This window comes from Bos taurus, chromosome 22 (assembly GCF_002263795.3).
Source record: "Bos taurus isolate L1 Dominette 01449 registration number 42190680 breed Hereford chromosome 22, ARS-UCD2.0, whole genome shotgun sequence".
Taxonomy (NCBI): domain Eukaryota; kingdom Metazoa; phylum Chordata; class Mammalia; order Artiodactyla; family Bovidae; genus Bos; species Bos taurus.
In genome coordinates this window covers 23,507,540-23,527,243 of record NC_037349.1, presented here as the reverse complement: position 1 = coordinate 23,527,243, position 19,704 = coordinate 23,507,540, and the positions used below count along the sequence as shown (strand labels likewise).

The following is a 19,704-nucleotide window of genomic DNA, read 5'->3' as shown; positions in this document are numbered from 1 at the left end:
CAGGCCTCCCTGTCCATCACAAACTCCCAGAGTTCACTCAGACTCACATCCATGGAGTCGGTGATGCCATCCAGCCATCTCATCCTCTGTCGTCCACTTCTCCTCCTGCCCCCAATCCCTCCCAGCATCAGAGTCTTTTCCAATGAGTCAACTCTTCACATGAGGTGGCCAAAGTACTGGAGTTTCAGCTTTAGCATCATTCCTTCCAAAGAACACCCAGGGCTGATCTCCTTTAGGATGGACTGGTCGGATCTCCTTGCAGTCCAAGGGACTCTCAAGAGTCTTCTCCAATACCACAGTTCAAAAGCATCAATTCTTCGGCGCTCAGCTTTCTTCATATGTGTGATAGGCAGTCCCTTCTTAAAAAAGTTACTCTTCCTTATTTGTTACTATTTCTCAAAAAACATGTTGGATCCTTGATTTTGTTTTCTTTAGTCCCGTCCAGTGTTTTTTGTTTTTGTTTTTGTTTTTTTTTATATATACTACTTCATCTCCTGCTCTAAACGTTAAATAACTTTCCAAACAGTAAATATCTGGAGATATTTCCCCCTCACTCTCTGATTTACTTTGCAGCCTGAATTCTAAATGTTTTCAAATATTAAGGCTTTTATTATTTATCTCATGTTGCAGCTACAAGACCTTTGTATACGTTTACCCCTCAAGGAATTTAGCTGTTAAAGTACTTCCTCTATGCTATCAATGAGCTACACATTTCAAGTACTATAATAGCGTATTTTTTAAAACCTCATGTAAAAATAAAGTGCTAATAGTATATCCTACAGGAGAATAAAAGACAGTTGTTTTCACAGAAAAAAATATGATAGGAAAACACAGATGCCATGAAATTATGCATTTTTAGCCTGTGATTTCTGGAAAAAAAATTTATATAAAATGGTGATGAATGAAATCAACATCTAAATGTATGGCCACTCCATTTGGTTTTTTCAGGTCTATAATTCACTTGTCAAAGAACCATATTCAAAGCTGGAAAAAATTCTTATTTTCAGAAACCATGGTACATGGATATTAATTCTTTGTCATATGTATGCATCGTTTATTCACCCGTATCTTTAGTAACTAGCGGCACAGAGCTGAAAGGTCTATCACCCAAGTGTCATTGTTCAGCTACCTCCTTTACTATGTAGCAATCCTACTTTTTAATACAGTGGTTTCTGATTGTTTTCTCCTGTTCCACTTCATCCTCTGCACCTGATGTTTAAAATCCCCTCATCAAGTGCTCATCCACAAGGAAAAGCAAAGGAATAGAAATTGGAAATCAAATGTACCAACTCATTGCTTTGTGCATTGAAATGTGGATTTTCTTACATACTCCCCGAGGAGCAAAAATTCATTCATTCCACTGAACTTTTTTTTGTCCCTAGGATATCAGGTAACTAGTTTGAATGCTCGTTCCCACTGGCTTCACTAAGTCAGGGAGGAAGTTGGGAAGTGATCGATTCTGGTACTTGGTAGCAATGGCTTTGGAGAGAGGAAGATGAGTTTGTATTCTTCTGGCCACTTTCTCAGTGTGTGAAGAACTTCTCTGAACTACAGTTACAGCACCTGCTAATTGGGAATTAAATCTATAATGGAATTAAGTGAGATCTGGGGAAAAAGTTCTTAGCAGACCTCAATACATTTTTGCAAGTAGATGCAATCATTGCTATTAGTGTTGCAGTCATGGTAATAGAACATTATAAAGTATTCTAACTAACTTGGAATGCTTGTTGCTCTGAACATTATCTAGTACCAAGTCTTTGTAGATAAAATGATGCTCAGATAAAATATATGGGAATATTTCTGGGAAAGGCCTGGCCATGCCCAAATTTCAAAAAACTGCATATTCACAGACATAGTTCTTTAATTTGGAAAATTATCATTCTGCTAGCAATTAGGATCTAAATGGATAGTTATAAGTGAACAGAGCCATAATAAACAGGCAGCGTTTTCTTAAACATGTGCATAAATATGGTGGACTTTGAGTAGCCTCTTCAACTCTCCCTGGAGTGCATTTGTTATTCAAAACCCTGTTTTAGAAAAGTATGTGTTTACTTTTTGCTGTACTGGGTCTTCATTGCTGTGCCCTGGCTTTCTCTAGTTGTGGTGAGCAGGGGCTCATTGCATTTCATCAGCTTCTCATTGCAGCGGTTTCTTGTGGAGTATGGACTCTAGAGCACGGGCTCAGTAGTTGTGTTCAGGCTTTGTTGCTCCGTGGCATGTGGAATCTTCCTGGACCAAGAATCAAACCCATGTCCCCTACATTGGCAGGCAGATTCTTAACCACTGGTCTACCAGGATTGTTCCAAAACCCTTTCTCAATGGAGTAATCGAGATATGATTTGCCACTGGATTACAGTATTCTGAAGTGGACAGAACAAATAAATAGTAAGCCCCAGACTTGGAGCATGAAAGGCTTTGTGCTTTTCAAATATGATTAATACTCATTTAATCTTTTCCCATCATTCCTATTCTAAAATAAATCACATTTACTCTCGTGTTATTTATGAGAAAATTAATCCTTACGTACTGTATGGCAGAGGTGATTTTCAAACTCAGATCTGTCCAAATGCAATCTTTCCATTCATTGTATTTACCATCTGGAATCTATTTCAGTTAACTGCTAAGAATCTTATCTAAATATTTTCTCAAATACCAGATTAATGCGATTTTTCTAACTGTCCAAATGCTGTGGAACTTCATGGATTCATAAACTATAAATGAAGAAACAGGAATACAGTTTTAGCTACAAGGGAAGTCCCTTTTAAACTCAATAAGAACAGTTTAAGAGCTTCCCTTGTGGCTCAGCTGGTAAAGAATCTCCCTCAGTGTGGGAGATCTGGGTTCGATCCTCAGGGTGGGAAGATCCCCTGGAGAAGGAAAAGTCTACCCACTCCAGTATTCTGGCCTAGAGAATTCCATGGACTGTATAGAGTCCATGCAATGAGTCAGACTTGACTGAGCTACTTTCATTTCACAAGAACGGTTTAAAAAAATCATCACATATATTTTTTATTTTCTTCCCCTCCCATTTCTTAATGTTCTTCCTCTAGTTAGAATCAAGGTGGATTTTGCCTGGATAAGATTTGATCTCTGTTACCCATCAGCTCTTAATTTTTCATGCAACTCTGGAGATTGGACAAGACATCTATGCTAAAACATAGATGACTTATTTTAAGAACCTGTATGCAGAAGCAATAATTTCGATGATTCAGTGCCATTTTTAGGCAATAATGGTTTACAATATAAATGCCATAATGAAGTTTTTTTTCTTTTAATCGGTAGTTTGATTTTGAAGGCTTCTCAAACTATTCCTTTAAAGAAAAGAAAAAAAATCATGTTCTAGCCTCACCTAATAAAAATAATTTTATTACATGAGAAATGTAACTTAAATTGGGGCTTCCCTAGTGGGTCAGATGGCAGAGAAATGTAACTTAAATTGTGGTCATGTTTTGTTTTGCACTAAGTACATGCGTGTCCTCCAGGTGGCCCTCTGCACACCTCAAGTTCATCAGTCTTGGGTTCCCACAGGTACATGTCATCTGTTAGGCCTGCCCACTAAACTTTTGAGTCCTTACAGGACAGAAGTGATCTCATTTCATCTGTGTCCTGAGCTGGCAACCAGATTTTTATATACTAAACTGATAAAAAAACAATAATGTATGAGCATAAAATTTGCCTAATACCAGAAGAAGCTGGTAATTAAGACATGTATGTGCATAAATTACTTTAACATTGTGAGCAACCCCTAAAACCAAGCCTGAGTGCGGAAACATCCCACTTTTAACTCCAGGAAGGCTATCCAGATTTATTTCCTAACTCCATTACTTCCTGATGTTATACCTACCCTTTAAAAAATGTTAGTGCCTCTCTTTTCTAGTCTGTAAAATGGAAACATAATCGTACTTAACTCATGTTCTTATTGTTAGGATAACTTGAGGTAATCACCATAAAATACTTGCCAAAATAGCCTGCATGGAGGAAATAGTCAATAAATATGACTGAAGTTTGATCCGCATGGATACAGGGCTTATAGCCCTACAGAACAGACCTGGCTTAGAATAATCCTCAAATCCAGAAACAGGTTACTGCATAGAATGTTTTAGACCAAAAAGAAAAGAAAAGAAAAGAAATAGCACTTAAAACAATTGTTGTTGAGAGGATTTATGTTTGAAAAGATGAAAGAAAAAAATATTTTTAACAACAGTATCTCACTTTATTAGACATATTTTTTATATTAACTCATTTTTATTGGTAACTGTATTTACTGACTAGCTGCACTATTTAGGCTTGTAATGTCTTAACTCTCTAACCAAATTTGATCTCCTTGAGAAAGGGAAATTTTATTCCAAATAGAACCTTGGTCATTGCCCTGTAAATATTTTAAAATACCCAGGAACACTGAAACAATTGTAAATATGTATATAAATGCCTACTTACACACTGTATGTAGTGTGTGTGTGTGTCGACACAGAGAGTCATATTCTAGATACACATAGAGTAAGAAATATAACTGCATACAATGAAATGGTTTGTGAAGTGAGCAACTGACTATCAGAAAATGCAAATTTGCCATCCTGATTATGATATAGTTAATTACAGATAGAAGCTGGGGAGGTCACTTAGCCCATTTAAGCCTTGGTGTCTCCAGGCAGACATGTACTAGTGAAGCTTTCAGTAGTATATACATGCTCTCTCTGTCTACTGTCCAGTGTGGAAACCACTGACTGCGTGTAGCCCTTGAGCGCTTAAGATGCAGCCAGTGTGACTAAGGAACTGAACTTATAAATTTTATTTGATGTTAACTGTTTTTTATCTAAATAAGGACATATGCCAAGTGGCTACCTTACAGTCTAGCTATAAAATCTATAAAATCTAGGTGGATGGGACAATAACACAGAAAAAGTTTAAGTTGAATTTCCCCAATCCGGGTGCTGTAAAGACTCTTACATTCTTTTTGAAGTAATGTTACCTTCTGATAATGCGTTAAATTTTAAACCTCTTTTCCTTTATTTCTCCCAAAAGATCTTGAAAACTTTAAGCCAAGAACAAGAAGCACTGTGTCTGTCCGCCAAGGTCAGGGGATGGTACTGCTGTGCGGCCCACCAGCCCATTCTGGAGGTAAGTGAGTGCACCAAAATGTGCACACTTCACTGGTTGCTATTTTGCTTGCTGATCATTCTCCCATGAGCATCAGCTTGGGGGACAGTGTCATTTGTAGAGATTCCCAAAGTCCCTCTGTGTGGAGGAAGCATCGTTGGCAGTACCTCCCAAAATTAGGATAAGAAAATATCAGATTGTGCAAATGATCTATCCTGCTGCTGTCTACCTGGCACAAGGGGAAAGACACCTGAGTCAATCAAAATCAGAATCCTATTGCTTGTTAAAACCACGTAGGTAAATTGCCAGCACTACTGCCAACTTGGTTGTATTAAAGGACAGCCTTGCTTCATTTCATCTCACTGTGGGTCTGTGAAGGGATCAGACCCAGGACCGAAGTCCGTTCACCACAGAACCAGAGTGATGTTGTGAGCACACATAGTGACTAGATTAGGAATGCATTTGTTTGCAGGTCCCTGAAAACAAAGCTAACACTGGCTTCCATGGACTTACGTTTGTGCTATCCTCACACACACAAGACTTCCAAAGTTATATAGTGTAAAGTTAGCACTACTTCTTAGGCGTATCTACCAGGACTCAAGCCCTTTCTCTGATTCTTCTCTGAAGTTTATAATGGACTGGGGGGAGTTGGGAATGGGGTGTGAAGCAGGGGGCGGGGCATGGCTAAGGCACCAAGTTTGCAATGCTCCAAGGTAAAAATGAGAAGAGGCTGGGACAAATGTCAGGTGTCTCTCCATTGTAAATTGACTTTGTATTATAGAAGGTTTGCTTTGCCCAAGGACTTGTATGTATATTGCATTGATCACCCCAGTGGCAAAAGGGAAAACTCAAGTATTTTATACAGATGCGGGATGGCCCTAAAAGAAGTCATAATTTTGAATAAGGGAGAATATGGAGAAATGCTGTGTAGGCAACTTGCAGTGTCTACTAAAAGGACTAATGATGACTGAAAGGGGAATCTGACTGCTTAATAGTTAGTGATATTTATTAGGATTCCATGACAGTTTGTGTTGACAAGACTGATAAACTCCATTTGTGGTCTTTCTGGGTAAAGTTTGATATCTGCCCTCCTTGTTATTACCTTAATTTTCCATTTGGCATTACTCATGACTGAAAAAGAAAATATTTTAAACTGAGAATTTGAAAACATTATTTTATTTTTGTCCTCTCTTCAAAAGTTTCAATTTTTCCTTCACGCCTAATGCCCCAGCTAACATTTTTAGCAGCAAATAACAATTATTTAATAGCAAAACAGCGGCAACGCTTGCATTTCAGGCCTAAAGAATACAAAAGCAGGTGGAAGAGGCAGGCACCCCTCCAAGTCTCGATGGAGGGTATAGAATTGTTAGGGTTTCTGGTTTTCAGAAACCAGCAGAGAATCCAGATTAGATTTCAGGAGTTTGTGTTCTGAAGAAATGGGTTTATTCTTTAGGACTTCCTTTTCTCTCCAAGTTAGTATGAGAACCATTAAATGTGGAGTCCAGGCCATGAGTTCTGGTCCTGGATCTGTTTCAGATCATTATTAGATATTGGACTACTATGTTCAAATTATCTATGCAACACTCATTAATCTCTAAATGAAGAGATTAAAATAAATCTCTCGGATCCTTTTTAGTTCTATCACTACATAATAATAGCTAAATAAAGACTAAATATGTCTATAAGCTATATTTGCATTGCTGGAATCCTGTCCTTTATATGAGGAAAACAGTTAACTGGACATATATTTAAAGTGATGTTCATTCACACTAAGAGGTCTCTTAGTACAAAATCTGATCAAAATAAGAATGGAAGATTTTGCTAATTTCTTCTGCAGGCTACCTTCACAGTGTTAAGCTTTCACAACATGGCAGCAACTCTGAAAATTAATAAAGTAGCATATTGAGAAAAAAAAATACCTCACTACCTCCTAGTATACTGATATCTTTAGGAAAGGCAAAACACACGAAGTGCTGCTGTGCTTCTCTGCAATGAGGCACCTGAATACTCTCCCCTTCCCACTGAGAAATATATTAAAAATTTCTGTAGACATTCATTGAAATTTGCTTGTCTCTGCTGGCAGCAGTCAGCAGCTCTGAAATCCAGTTTCTTGAGCTGTGCTGACATTCCTGACAGTCTTGATGGCAAAAGACAAGGAAATAAATATTCTCATTATGGGCTGTATTAGAAACTGTGAGCTCAGTGATACTGTGGGCAAAGCGGGCAAGGCAAGGGAATTTGCGAGACAACAACCAAGTGGGTCTTGAAGGTTATATGAGACCATCGCAGACATCCATCAGTTTGGGGCAGTGGGATCAACGATTATCTGATGAAATCGCCCCAATTACTCAAAACCCCCCAATGCAAACTGTCCAGCAGTGATTCTCTCATTGCTTTTCTAGGCTATGATTACCTTAAAGCTGGCAGCATCACCAAGAGCCGCTGGCCATACTGAGCGGCCCAGCATATGGTATCCCAGTTTCTATTGTAACAGATCATGCAGAGGAAAGGAAATGAGTCAGCCTTTTATTATATCAGTGGGATACTGGGTAATGGCATGAAATCCATTGTAAAGGATGCTGTATGTCCTATTTCAAAAGCTGTGCAGTGTCAGACCTTCTTAGGGTACCACAGAAATGAACAGCAATTAATCTACTTTGAAAAGCTTTTCAGTCAGCAGGTATTTCCAATGCTCTACCAATCACCATTCATAGCATCTTTGACATCTCTTGGTTAATAGGTACAAATTCAGATGTGATGTCATTGCATAGACAGTACTATTAAATCTTAACCTGAACACCAAAAAAATAGAAATTGCTGTGGATGATGAGGTTGTCTGTGATGCTTCTTCACATTAGAAATAGAGTTTTAGGAGATTCAAAATTTTCACCTTGCTTTCCATCAACTCCCAGATCATTTGACAGCAGGAATTCATGATCTTTAACCAACTGCTCATTAAATAGGAACAGAAGTGAGGTGCTTTGAGATTCTTCCTCCTAGCATACTAGGAATTACCAGATTATTCACGGGTGAAATCCCCATGAACTGTTCACCAAGGGAGGTTTTTGTTTCCACCTTCCTTTTATATGTCACCAAGATCCTCACTCCTCAAAATGTGGTCCATGGGCCAGAAGTATCTTCCTTACCTGGAAGTTTGTTAAAAAGGCAGTGTTGGGACCCACACAGGGCCTGCTGTCTCCAAAGTCACATTTTAACAAAATCTCCAGGTGATTTACATGCACATTAAAGTTTGAGAATCCCTGAGCTATATGTGTGATTCCCCTACACTCCTCTCTTATGTCCAGGGATGTGCAGGAAGCGGAAGCATCACCAGGGCAGCATAGGAGAGCCACAGGTGACCAGCCTTTTCCCATGGATATTCTGATTCCATAAACCTGGGGCAGGGTCCCTCAGAACCATTGTTCCAGTGGACTCTGAGGCAGCACCAGATTGAAGATCCACCCACTTTGATCCCTCTTCTGCAAAACTAGCCAAGGTTCACCCTGCTGAGGTGGAATACTTTGATTTTCACATCAAACCCAAGCAGAAGGGCAGAACATCTCTTCTATCAAGTTCATATTTAAAAGAATTTAGAATAAAATATAATCACCTCAGGCTTTCCTCCAGTTTTGTCCTTGTTGTTAAGAGAAATGAACAACTAAGAAAGGACTGGCTTTTTCTTGAGTATTCACATGAGAAAGCAGCATTTTACACGTGGACAGCTCTTACTACATTATTGTTAGAGAAAGTATGCCTTCCTAGAGCATAAAAAAAGAGAAGCACGTGATTCTGAGATTATTTTCACTGTTACGAGTTTTAGATAAACTAGCTATTAATATAATTGTCATCTTTGAATGCTTTTATACAGGATGCATCCCCATTGAACTTAGATCTCATTCACACAGACTCAGGGACCTTATAATAGTGTCTGTAGAGTTCCCTAGGGGGTTTATAATCTTTAGTTTACATTGCATTATCTTTGGATCCACATGGTAATCCTATAAGGAGTAAAGACATGTGTTTTATAGAAAAGAAAATCGAAGCAAAGAGATTAAGTGAGGTCATACATTAATCAATGGCAGGTTCAGGAGTTACCTTTCCCTAGAATGTGCAACCCCCTTTTTTATTTTATTTTATTTTTTTTTACAGTCAGGAGACAACTGTACAAATAGTTATTGGATGCTGCATGCATTAATTCTTTGAGTTCCATCCCAGATCAATGCAGTCTGAATTTTTTGAGAGGGACTCCTCTGGCATCATTAATAGTTTTGTTTTGTTTTTTTTTTTTATTTGTCTTCACTGGGTCCTAGTTGTGGCACATGGGATCTTCAGTCTTTCATCTTTGTTGCAGCTTGAGGGTTCTTTTAGTTGGAGCATATGGAATCTTTAGTTGCAACGTGCAAACTCTTAATTGTGGCATGCGGGATGTTTAATTGTAGCATGTGGGATCCAGTTCCCTGACCAGGGATCGAACCCGAGCCCCCTGCATTGGGAATGCAGAGTCTTAACCACTGCACCACCAGGGAAGTCCCACATTCATAGTTTTAATAGCACTCCAGATGATTCTGATGTGCAGCCTGAGTGGAAAATGTGTGTCTCTGCCCTAAAAAATCAAATAGCTCTTGTCCCAGCAAGACCTTTCTATTTGCAAATGTCTCCAGGGTCTCAGAAATTTGCTTGAATCTAGGTATATCTTGAATATTATAGCCTGAAAAAAATCAATGCCTTTCTACCGCATGGTTATTCCAGCTGGATGTTTTGTCTTTGCTGTAGGACAAGGGTGAAGCATGAAACTAGGACACCCACATTCTAATCCTAGCACTGCTGTTAACTTACTTGAGCCAATTATGTAACTGCTCTGAACCCTCTTGTTTTTCTGTCTCCCCACCCGTACTTGAGTTCCAGCATCAAGATGTCACCTTCAGAATCCAGCTCACCCAGTTTCTTAATTAGTCCAAACTATGCTGACAGGTCATTGGGCCAGGACTAATCTTAATCTGATGAAATGAGCCTACTTTATGCCCAGAATAATCTTTAAGACATCTACATTCTAGTCAAGAATGTATAATGGATAAGGCTGCCACTGCTGCTAAGTCACTTCAATCGTGTCCGACTCTGTGCGACCCCATAGATGGCAGCCCACCAGGCTCTGCCGTCCCTGGGATTCTCCAGGCAAGAACACTGGAGTGGGTTGCCATTTCCTTCTCCAATGCATGAAAGTGAAAAGTGAAAGTGAAGTCACTCAGTCGTGTCCGACCCTCAGCAACCCCATGGACTGCAGCCCTCCAGGCTCCTCCGTCCATGGGATTTTCCAGGCAAGAGTACTGGAGTGGGGTGCCATTGCCTTCTCCGAATGGATAAGGCAGGCAGTGCCTAGTTCCCTTGTCCATGTCTTACTCCCCACTCCTGCCCTAGCCTGGCTCCCATGCTTACCAATTTTATGTAACTTCAGATTTTCTGGTGCATCTGTATTAGCTCCAAATGACAACCCATTCCATTGCAATCCAGACAGTTTAGCTCTTGCTTTAATGTGTCAGCCAACGGTACATGGAGATTCCATTTTTACCCAGCTGCAAACCTCAAACCGTAACACACTATTTTTGATACTGTGACCTGGTAGTATAATTGCCAAGCCCACTCATCATATCAGACCTTCTTGGATACTGACATGTTATTGGCTAGGTTCTAATTTTCTCTGTGTTGTTTGGACAATTAGCCACCTTCCTTAGGAAGCAGTCCCTCCACTACCAGCTTATTCCTCTACTTTCTCTCACTGAGATTTCAGACTCTCTCCTACACCACATCTTGGTTCCCAGAAGAACTCACAAATCCTTACACAATATTATGCCAACCAAATGGAATGTATCTTTGCCCTTTCAGTTCAGTTCAGTCTCTCAGTTGTGTCTGACTCTTTGCGACCCCATGGACTGCAGCACTCCAGGCTTCCCTGTCCATCACCAGCTCCTGGAGCCTGCTCAAACTCATGTCCTTCTAGTTGGTGATGCCATCCAACTATCTCATCTTCTGCCATCCCCTTCTCCTCCTGCCTTCAATCTTTCCTAGCATCAGGGTCTTTTCTAATGAGTCCGTTCACATCAGGTGACCAATTTGCCCTTTAAACCTCTCCAATGTGTTTTAAGGATAAAAAGATATAGATGTGGTACCAGTTTGCACAATTCAAAATGCAGACATTCTTGATTTTATTAATTAGGCTTGGTTTGATTTTTTTCATTTGCATAAGCTTGAAATTAAGGTTAACTCAGAAATGTTGCTTGTCTTTGAAAACATGATTCTTGATTTATATTCATGTAGCAACTTTTAAGTAGGCAAATATTTTTCAGATATCTCTTCCAAGAGATTCATCTGGAATATGCATCTATTATTAACATAAGCTCATCATGCTCTGGCATTGTGGCTTTATTAAAATGCTGATTTAGCCATTCTCCTAACATCTGAAAATTGCTCTTAAAAATGCAGCATGACAGTTGAGGTACAGTCTACCAATCATCTCTTCTCAGGCCAAGCCCTCTGTAATTCTTTGCATTGTACATTAGTGTGCACAGTATGTATCTGGGGTTCATTCATTTCCTTAGAAGAAGCAAAGCATTAAGTGGGCCTCAGAGGAGCTAAGGTTTTTAAAAGATATCTGAGAATTTTTAAAATAAACTAGGAAACATAGTCTTCAGCTTATTTTATATGGCAATTTGAAAAAATGTAAAGTTTGAAATTTTTAAATGGCTATGAGATTAACAGTCACTCAATTGTCATGAAAAACCATAAAAAGAATTTCATTCTATGCATTGTAACCATCTCCTTTTCTGGTTTTAGTGGGGACATGGATGGATGCACATATCAGGACAAAGGGTTGGCGTTGCATTTCAGGCATCTTGGGGTGTGTGTGTGTGGATTGAGAGAAGGTGCCCAAAAGTAGGCTCAGTTTTTAAGGTGTTTAAGTAACAAATGATAAATTATATTCTTAGGACCTTGAGTATTTATTGTTTGTTCACCACTGAGGTAGCTGACCTTTGATGTCCATTTCATGTCATCTGAAAAGTGACTTACTTGAGACGTGCCTTATCTCCTGCAAGTAAATTTTAGAACCACAGCTGCTCAGCAAGTTAAGACTGACCTTGCTGGAGACCAGTGATTCCGAAGCAATTCTGTCATGAAGGCAATATGTAGCTTTCTGACATCTGGACCTGGAACCCTGGGAAATAATCTTTAAAATGCTGATTGGGACAGCATTGAAATAATACTGCTATTCTAGCCTTCAAGAATATTATGTATCAAACTCAGTGAAACCAACTTTTATGATTTTATTTCTATGGAATATGCATTCCAAATTCCACTTCTAAGCCCAAAGTATTATATATTCATTTGAGTAGATATCTACTGAAATTCACTGAGGAAAGGTTAATATTTAGTTAGTGATAGGTTAATCAGCACCATAGTACTAGGGTTTTTTTTTTAATCTTGTATTGAATATTCTTAAGGCAATCTTGTTAGATGCTCCTTGACTCTACCATGTTTCTTTGAAAAATACAAACCTGGATTCTTTAATCTGAAACTTAATGAGCTGATTCCTCCCTTTTTTTTCTCTTCCCACTTTGTCAATCAGAGGAGGTTACGGCACCCGGCTGATTTAATCAACATAGAGAAATGTGAAACAGTTTGGAAGATGAGGTTTTTCTCCTTTCATTAAACCTCCTTTGTTTCACCAGTTGAGAAGAAAAAAGCCTCCTGGATCAGGGACTACTTGTTATAAACTGGTCTGACCTAAGCAGCCTGGTGAAGTGTTTCATGTTTGGAAGCAGAGGCCACTAGGATTATTTGTCCTTACCACAACAGATGCAGGCTCCATTTCTCTCAGCCATGAGATAATGTAGCTCAACTGCCAGGGGCGGGGTTTGGGGTGGTGAGGAAGGGAAATAAGGAGTTAGTGTTTAATGGGGACACTGTTTCAGTTTAGGAAGGTGAAAAATTGGAGAGATGGATGATGGTAAAGTGTTGCGCAACAATGTGATAGTACTTACTATACAGTTAAATATGTTTAAAATAATATATGTGACTTTTACCATAATGTTTTTAAATGTTAAAAAAAAGAAGGAATCAATAATAAAAGCAAAAGGGAGAAATTAGGCCCCACATTTTTAGAGGAATGGTAAGCTTCTCCTTCAGTAGATGTGACAAGAAGAGTTGAGATGAACATTTCTGATCTTGATTATTTCCAAAATCAGTTAAGCATATTCTCTGATGCTACTGACGTACTTTGTGCCTTTCAACTTTCCTATCCATTCTTTAAAACAACTTGAGTGTTTCATGACTATACTTTTGAATGCCGAATATCAATAACTGCATACTTTTGGAGTACAGAAAATGAGTTGTATCAGTAGAAGCATTCCCTGATCCTAAAATAATTCTGAGTCCCCCAGTTTCTTAAACTAACCTGTAATAGAGAATTGCTGGTCTGTTTTCAAAGAAGATCACCCCAGGCATGGTAGTTGTACACTTTGTACTTTGACTCTCCTTTCAATTCTAGTAAGAGACATATTTAAACTGTCTTTGCACCCATAGCAAGTCCCAGGCCATATACCTAGAAATAGACTCAGCTGCTTAATAGCTGCCCAGTATTTCTGCCTGGAGAGTCCCATGGCCTGAGGAGCCTGGCGGGCTGCAGTCCATAAGATCACAAACAGCTGGATATGGGTGAGCACCTGAGGACACACACTTAATAACAATTAGTTGAATTTCTTTGGTAGCCTAGAGAAGATCATTTAGTTCTTAAAAAAAAAAAGCAAAACTAAATCTCACGATTTTTTTCTTTTTCTTCTTTGCTTTTATCCATACATTTCCATGTTCTTTATTTAGCCAAAATCAAAGATTTTATAGTTCATTACTGATGACCCTAATTACCCAGTTTCTCTCCTGATATAATAGTTACTCTGTACTTAATTTCATGATAGGCTGTATAGTTGTAGATAGATTTAACTTCAAGTTGAGAATGTCTCTATTTTCTTTTCAGACATTAAAAAAAAAATCAAAGTGATTATCTCCAGGTTTGATCCTTAGAACTGGAGAACCATTCATCTGTCAGAGTGAGGGTCAAACACATTAGCACCAAAAGAAAATGGCATTTGGAAAGTGAGATTTGATCCATAAAAGCTGACTGTGATCATTCAACAAAGCTCACCTGCATGCAGAGTTCCCTTTCAGAAGAATCCTGTCCCAAAAAGCAGTGAAGGATGATACTGTATGGAAACCTAGGTGCTAGGTGGGCTGTGAAGAGTCTGCAGATGTGAAAAGCACATTATATGCCCAGTAGAGTGCTACCAGCCAGAGCAGAACAAATGATCAACACTGATCCTCCAACAACATGAACCTGCCTGATCATTTCATAAATAATCCAGTGGACAATCACCGAAGGATATATGGCAAGCATTCTTGTTTTAATGCCTGTTAGAAATATGAATCTTGTCTTTTCAGCTGAAGAAAGAAACGAGCAGCTCTTTCCATACATTTTCAGAAATGAATCGGTGTTTTGTCAGGTCAGTGAATCACAATTTTACATTGAATTAAGCAGGATAATGGTGCAGTACATAGAATGAGAAAATGCTGGCTGAGTCCTGGAAATTTGGAAATAGAGTCTGGTTGGGAGATCAGAAATGGAAGTCTCAAGCAGAATATTTACCACTGCCAAGGATCCTGATCCTATGAATATGATAGTACAATCATGAAGTTGGCCATTTTTCTGATATACTTTTTTTTATCTCATTTGGTTTAGTTTTTAGACATTTAGAAAAGAAATACCTGGAATTGGTCAAATCAAAGACCAGGCAACATTATGCATGTACACAAGTGAAGCTCACTTCTACTGACAAAAGAATAGATGGTAGCATTTTGTCTAAAGGTAGGATTATAGCTTCTGATTTAGAAGAAAATGACTTAATGAAGTGGCTGTTTATTTATCAAGGTCAAACTGTAAAGACAAAAAGCTTCTTTAACCCATCATGCTTATGTGAGTTAGCTATAGTCGCTAATAATTTTGGTATTTGAAACATAGAGAATAAATACAAAATTTCGAATGAAGTAGTAATCCTTTTACAGAAGGACCAACCCTGCCTATATTGTGAACTAAAAGAAATGTCACAAATTTAATGCAGAAGCAGGTTGGGAGACTGTTGATGATATTTTAGGTGGGTCCTGGCTGCTGATGAAGCAGTGGGCAGCCACGTTGTACGGAGCAAGAATGCTCGTTCCCGTTTCTTACTTCAATACACCCTGTTTTTCTCACATCAGCTGGTTGCAGGCTAACACATTATCACCATCCTCACCATCAAAATTAACCCCTGGAAAGGAGTTGTGTTATAACAACACTCTGCAGGAATTCATAAATCCATATGGCAGCACAGCTGGAAAGATAGCTGCAGTTGATAATGTAGTGACTCAAAAATATCCAAAGCATCTCTACTTTGCAAAGTCATTTAGAATTTGTACACTTTCTCCTTCCCTCAGACTGACACACACACTAGGGAACACCTGGGAAATGCCAGAATGCTTCAGTTTTATAGGTGCCTAAAGCCCCAGTTTTTACCATTTCATGCAAACCCAGATTTGCCTTTGGAAAGAATAAATAGGATTTTCAAAATAAATAGTAGCCGATTGAAGTACCCTATATTTCTTCCATTTATGGTTCCTGATTACTGCAAAATGAGGCCAGATTGAGACATCTCTGAAATAAAAACCTAGGTATAACAAAACATCTCTACACCTTGTCTAGGTTTTGCTACCTTCTCAGTTTGTTAACTGTATTGCAAGCTAGCATTCCTTATCAGTGTACAAGTCCAGTTTACTTCAGTGAAGTTATTGTGATCAACAAAATTTATGGTTAGGTCCCATTGCAGTACATAAATCAGGATATTGAGGTTGACGAGAATAGATTTTTTTTTTTAAGTGAAAGCATCAAACCTTGGCAGAACTTCTCAGATGCCAGCAGTTATGGCAGATACAGAAGTGAGCAAAAGCAGAGTGGTTCCTCTTATCATGGAATCTACAGGTCTGCTGGGGCATGAGTGGGTGATCAGATAATCACCCGGGGACGTGAACTCTTGGTAATGAGGTGGGAGAAGAACAGAGCTCAGTGACCTGATCCTGTAGAACAGAAGGACATGTTGTAGTCTGGGAGAACACTTCCCTGAAGACTTAGCTCTAGACTTAAGACGTAGATTAGATTTTTAAGGATGAGAGAGGACAAGGAAAGAAGGACTAGTAGATTAGACAGGACAACGGTGCATAGGTCTTGTGTAGGGAGATTGCCTGGCCATGAGAGAAAACTCAGTGTGGCGGGACCTCCAGAGCAGCAGGAAGAGTGGGACGGGTCTCAGTCTGGGATACAAGCAGACGCTAGAGTCAGATGTGGTAGTAGAGATTTTGGTGTTTTTCCAAAGAGAAGTTAGAAATTGCCAAAGATTTTTTTTTAGGTAGTATTGTGAAACAGGTTATAAGTTAAGGTGGAAAGCATTTTAAAATGGTTTCTTGGCAGGCAAGGCTGATTTATTATTACCCAGTTTTCTATGAAAAAAGAAAGAAACAAGGGTCCATATAGTCAAAGCTATGGTTTTTCCACTAGTCATATATGGATGTGAGAATTGGACCATAAAGGAGGCTGAGCACTGAAGAGCTGATGCTTTCGAACTATGTTGCCAAGGAAAATTCTTGAGAGTCACTTGACAGCAAGGATATCAAGCCAGTCAATCCTAAAGGAAATTGACTCTAAACATTCATTGGAAGGACTGATGCTGAAGGCTGAAGCTTCAATACTTTGGCCACCTGATGCGAAGAGCCAACTCATTGGAAAAGACTCTGATGGTGGGAAAGATTAAGGGCAGGAGGAGAAGGGTACGACAGAGGATGAGATGGTTGGATGGCATCACTGACTCAATGGACATCAGTTCAGTCACTCAGTCATATCTGATTCTGCGACCCCATGGACTGCAGCATGCCAAGCCTCCCTGTCTATCACCAACTCCCAGAATTAAGCCTGGCATTTAAGACCATGGGGTCTCAAAGAGTCGAATATGGCTGAGCAACTGAACAACAAAAATCAAACTAAAATCAGGGGATTACCATCAAAAATTTACTTGAAAAATTACTTATACACGTAGCACAGGTAAGTCAAATAGAGAAGTGACCATTCAATACTGTCTTAGTCCATCCAGGCTACTACAAAATACTACAGACTAGGTGGCTTATAAACAGCAGATATTTATATCCACAGTTTGGAAGACTGGAAGTCTGAGATGGTGCCAGCAAGGTGAGGTCAGGACTCTCATCTTGGTTGCTTGTGCTAAGTCAGTCGTGTCAGACTTTGTGTGACCCTATGGACCATAGCCTGCTAGACTTCTCTGTCCATGGGATTCTCCAGGCAAGAATATTGGAGTGGGTTGCCATTTCCTTCTCTAGGGGATCTTCCTGATCCAGAGACGGAACCCGCCTCTCTTATGTCTCCTGCACTGGCAGACAAGTTCTTTACCCCTAACACCACCTGGGAAGCCCCTTGGTTGATTTCCCTTCTATACATTTTCGCTGTATAGAGGGAACCTGACAGTTCTGTGGGATCTCTTTTATAGAAGCAATAATCTCATTTGTGAGGGCACTGCCCACAGGACCTAATCACCCCTCAAAGACCCCACCTACTAATACCATTGCCTTTATGATTTAGGATTTCAAGATATGAATTCTGAGGGAACACAAACAGTTACACTAGAGCAGATAGTAACAACTAAAGAATGGAACTGTAACAAGGGAGACAGAAAAAACATCTTTAAAGGCCTCAAGCAATAGCCACTTTGTATTTATCAAATACACATTGAATCTGGACACCTACTGTAAATAAGGGCTTCCCTGGTGGCTAAGACAGTAAAGAATCTGCCTGCAATACGGAAGACCCAGGTTCAATCCCCAGATCAGGAAGATCCCCTGAAGAAGGGAATGACAACCCACTCCAGTATTGCTGACGGGAGAATGCCATGGACAGACCATTGAGTCGCAAATAGTTGGAAAGACTGAGCGACTAACACTTTCTTTCAATTTAAGTATGTGATGCCTGCTTCCTTGTTATAAAACATTTTTTTAAGGGAATCCAGAAGTAATGTTCTATCATACTTACCAGTATACATACACACCCACACGCATATACACAAATGACCTCCCCCACCCCAAGAATTATTAGGAAATCAGCAATTCTAGATAATTATAGGGAAAGAGACTAACATGGCATATTGGGTGTAGACATAAGGGTGATCCCAGTTTACCCAGAAGGTGAAAACTAAAGCAATAGAAAGTTCTATCTGAGTTCTTCAGAATTTTATTTAATCAGTGATAGCCAGATACCACTGTAGGGATGGAAAAGTAGTTTTCAAATTGCCTAAAACTTAACTTCTGAGATAGGAATTATGGATCCACCTCCCCCCACCCTTGGTCAGTTTGAAAGAATAAAGAAATACACACGTTTTTAGTTAGTGAACCTCAGACATGGATAGAATTACAACCAATGTTAATAAATAAAGTTTAAAAAAATAAAAAAACTCCAGCACAGTGACTTAAAAAAATATTCAGTGATAAAAGAGGGGAGGGGTTGAAGGGGAGGTGTCAACTATTGCCTGAGGATGCAAAACAAAACAAACACTAAAAATACAGGTGAAAGAGACGCCTTAAGGAAATACAATAACATTAAGAGATGCTTCTCTTGTGCTTTCAGTCAAGTACAAGAAAACAAAGATCCTCTGAAACAGTGGTCGTGTAAAAAGAACTGATTCTGATACAAAGCATAGTTTAAAAGGAGCTAACAAAAGTTAGAGATGAAAGAATTAAAATCTGCAAGGCAGACTGAGCAATAAGCCAAATAAACATTGTAGAAAACTAAATCAGTGATAAGCATGACTAACTAAAATTTGTTCTTTTTTTTGAAGCCTGCTGGGTTATAGTCCATAGAGTCCCAGAGTCGGACTCAACTGAGTGACTGAGCACTTACTTAAAGGAAAGTATAATGATCAGGAAGCTTTGTAAACATAGCAGTTAGGGAATAAAGGTCTAATTTTATATAATCAATATAATTGATAAAGATGTTTGATCATTATATATATATATATATATATATATATAAACTATTTTATTTTATGTCACGGCACACTTAGCATTTCATATTGTACTTTTTCTACTTTGACAGGGAGACAGAAGTTATTATGGTGATCTTTATTTTAATAATTAAAGTAAATAGAGATCTCAGTAGGTATAAAAACAAAATGTATACCTTTCAAACTGCTAGAGCAAGTTCAGTCAAAGAAACTATTCAATTCAAAAAGGAAAAATGAGAAAAACAGCATAAATAAAAAATACACAAAAAGATGACAGATAAGAGTAACAGAAACTTGTAACAGTAATAGTAACTTGTAACAGAAAATATAGAGGTATAATTTCTGTATTTAATGAGAACATACAATTGAATTAAAAATCTGTTTGATCTAGTCAAAATATGATGGCATCATTTCAAATAAAATATCTATTATCCTTATAAAGTAAGCTTTATTAAAAACAAAAAAGAGGGTAGAA

The 19,704-nt window shown here is 38.7% G+C and overlaps 1 protein-coding gene across 3 annotated transcripts in view; it reads left to right on the top strand.

The window, feature by feature from the left end:
• The window catches only part of CNTN4 (contactin 4), a 1,027,736-nt gene that overhangs the window by 752,651 nt on the left and 255,381 nt on the right, over positions 1–19,704 (top strand). For all 3 annotated transcript variants that reach the window (XM_005222675.5, XM_005222673.5, XM_059880036.1), the window contains one exon: positions 5,023–5,118. In XM_005222675.5, coding sequence (XP_005222732.1) covers positions 5,023–5,118 — 96 coding nt within the window. The remainder of the gene's footprint in view (positions 1–5,022; positions 5,119–19,704) is intronic.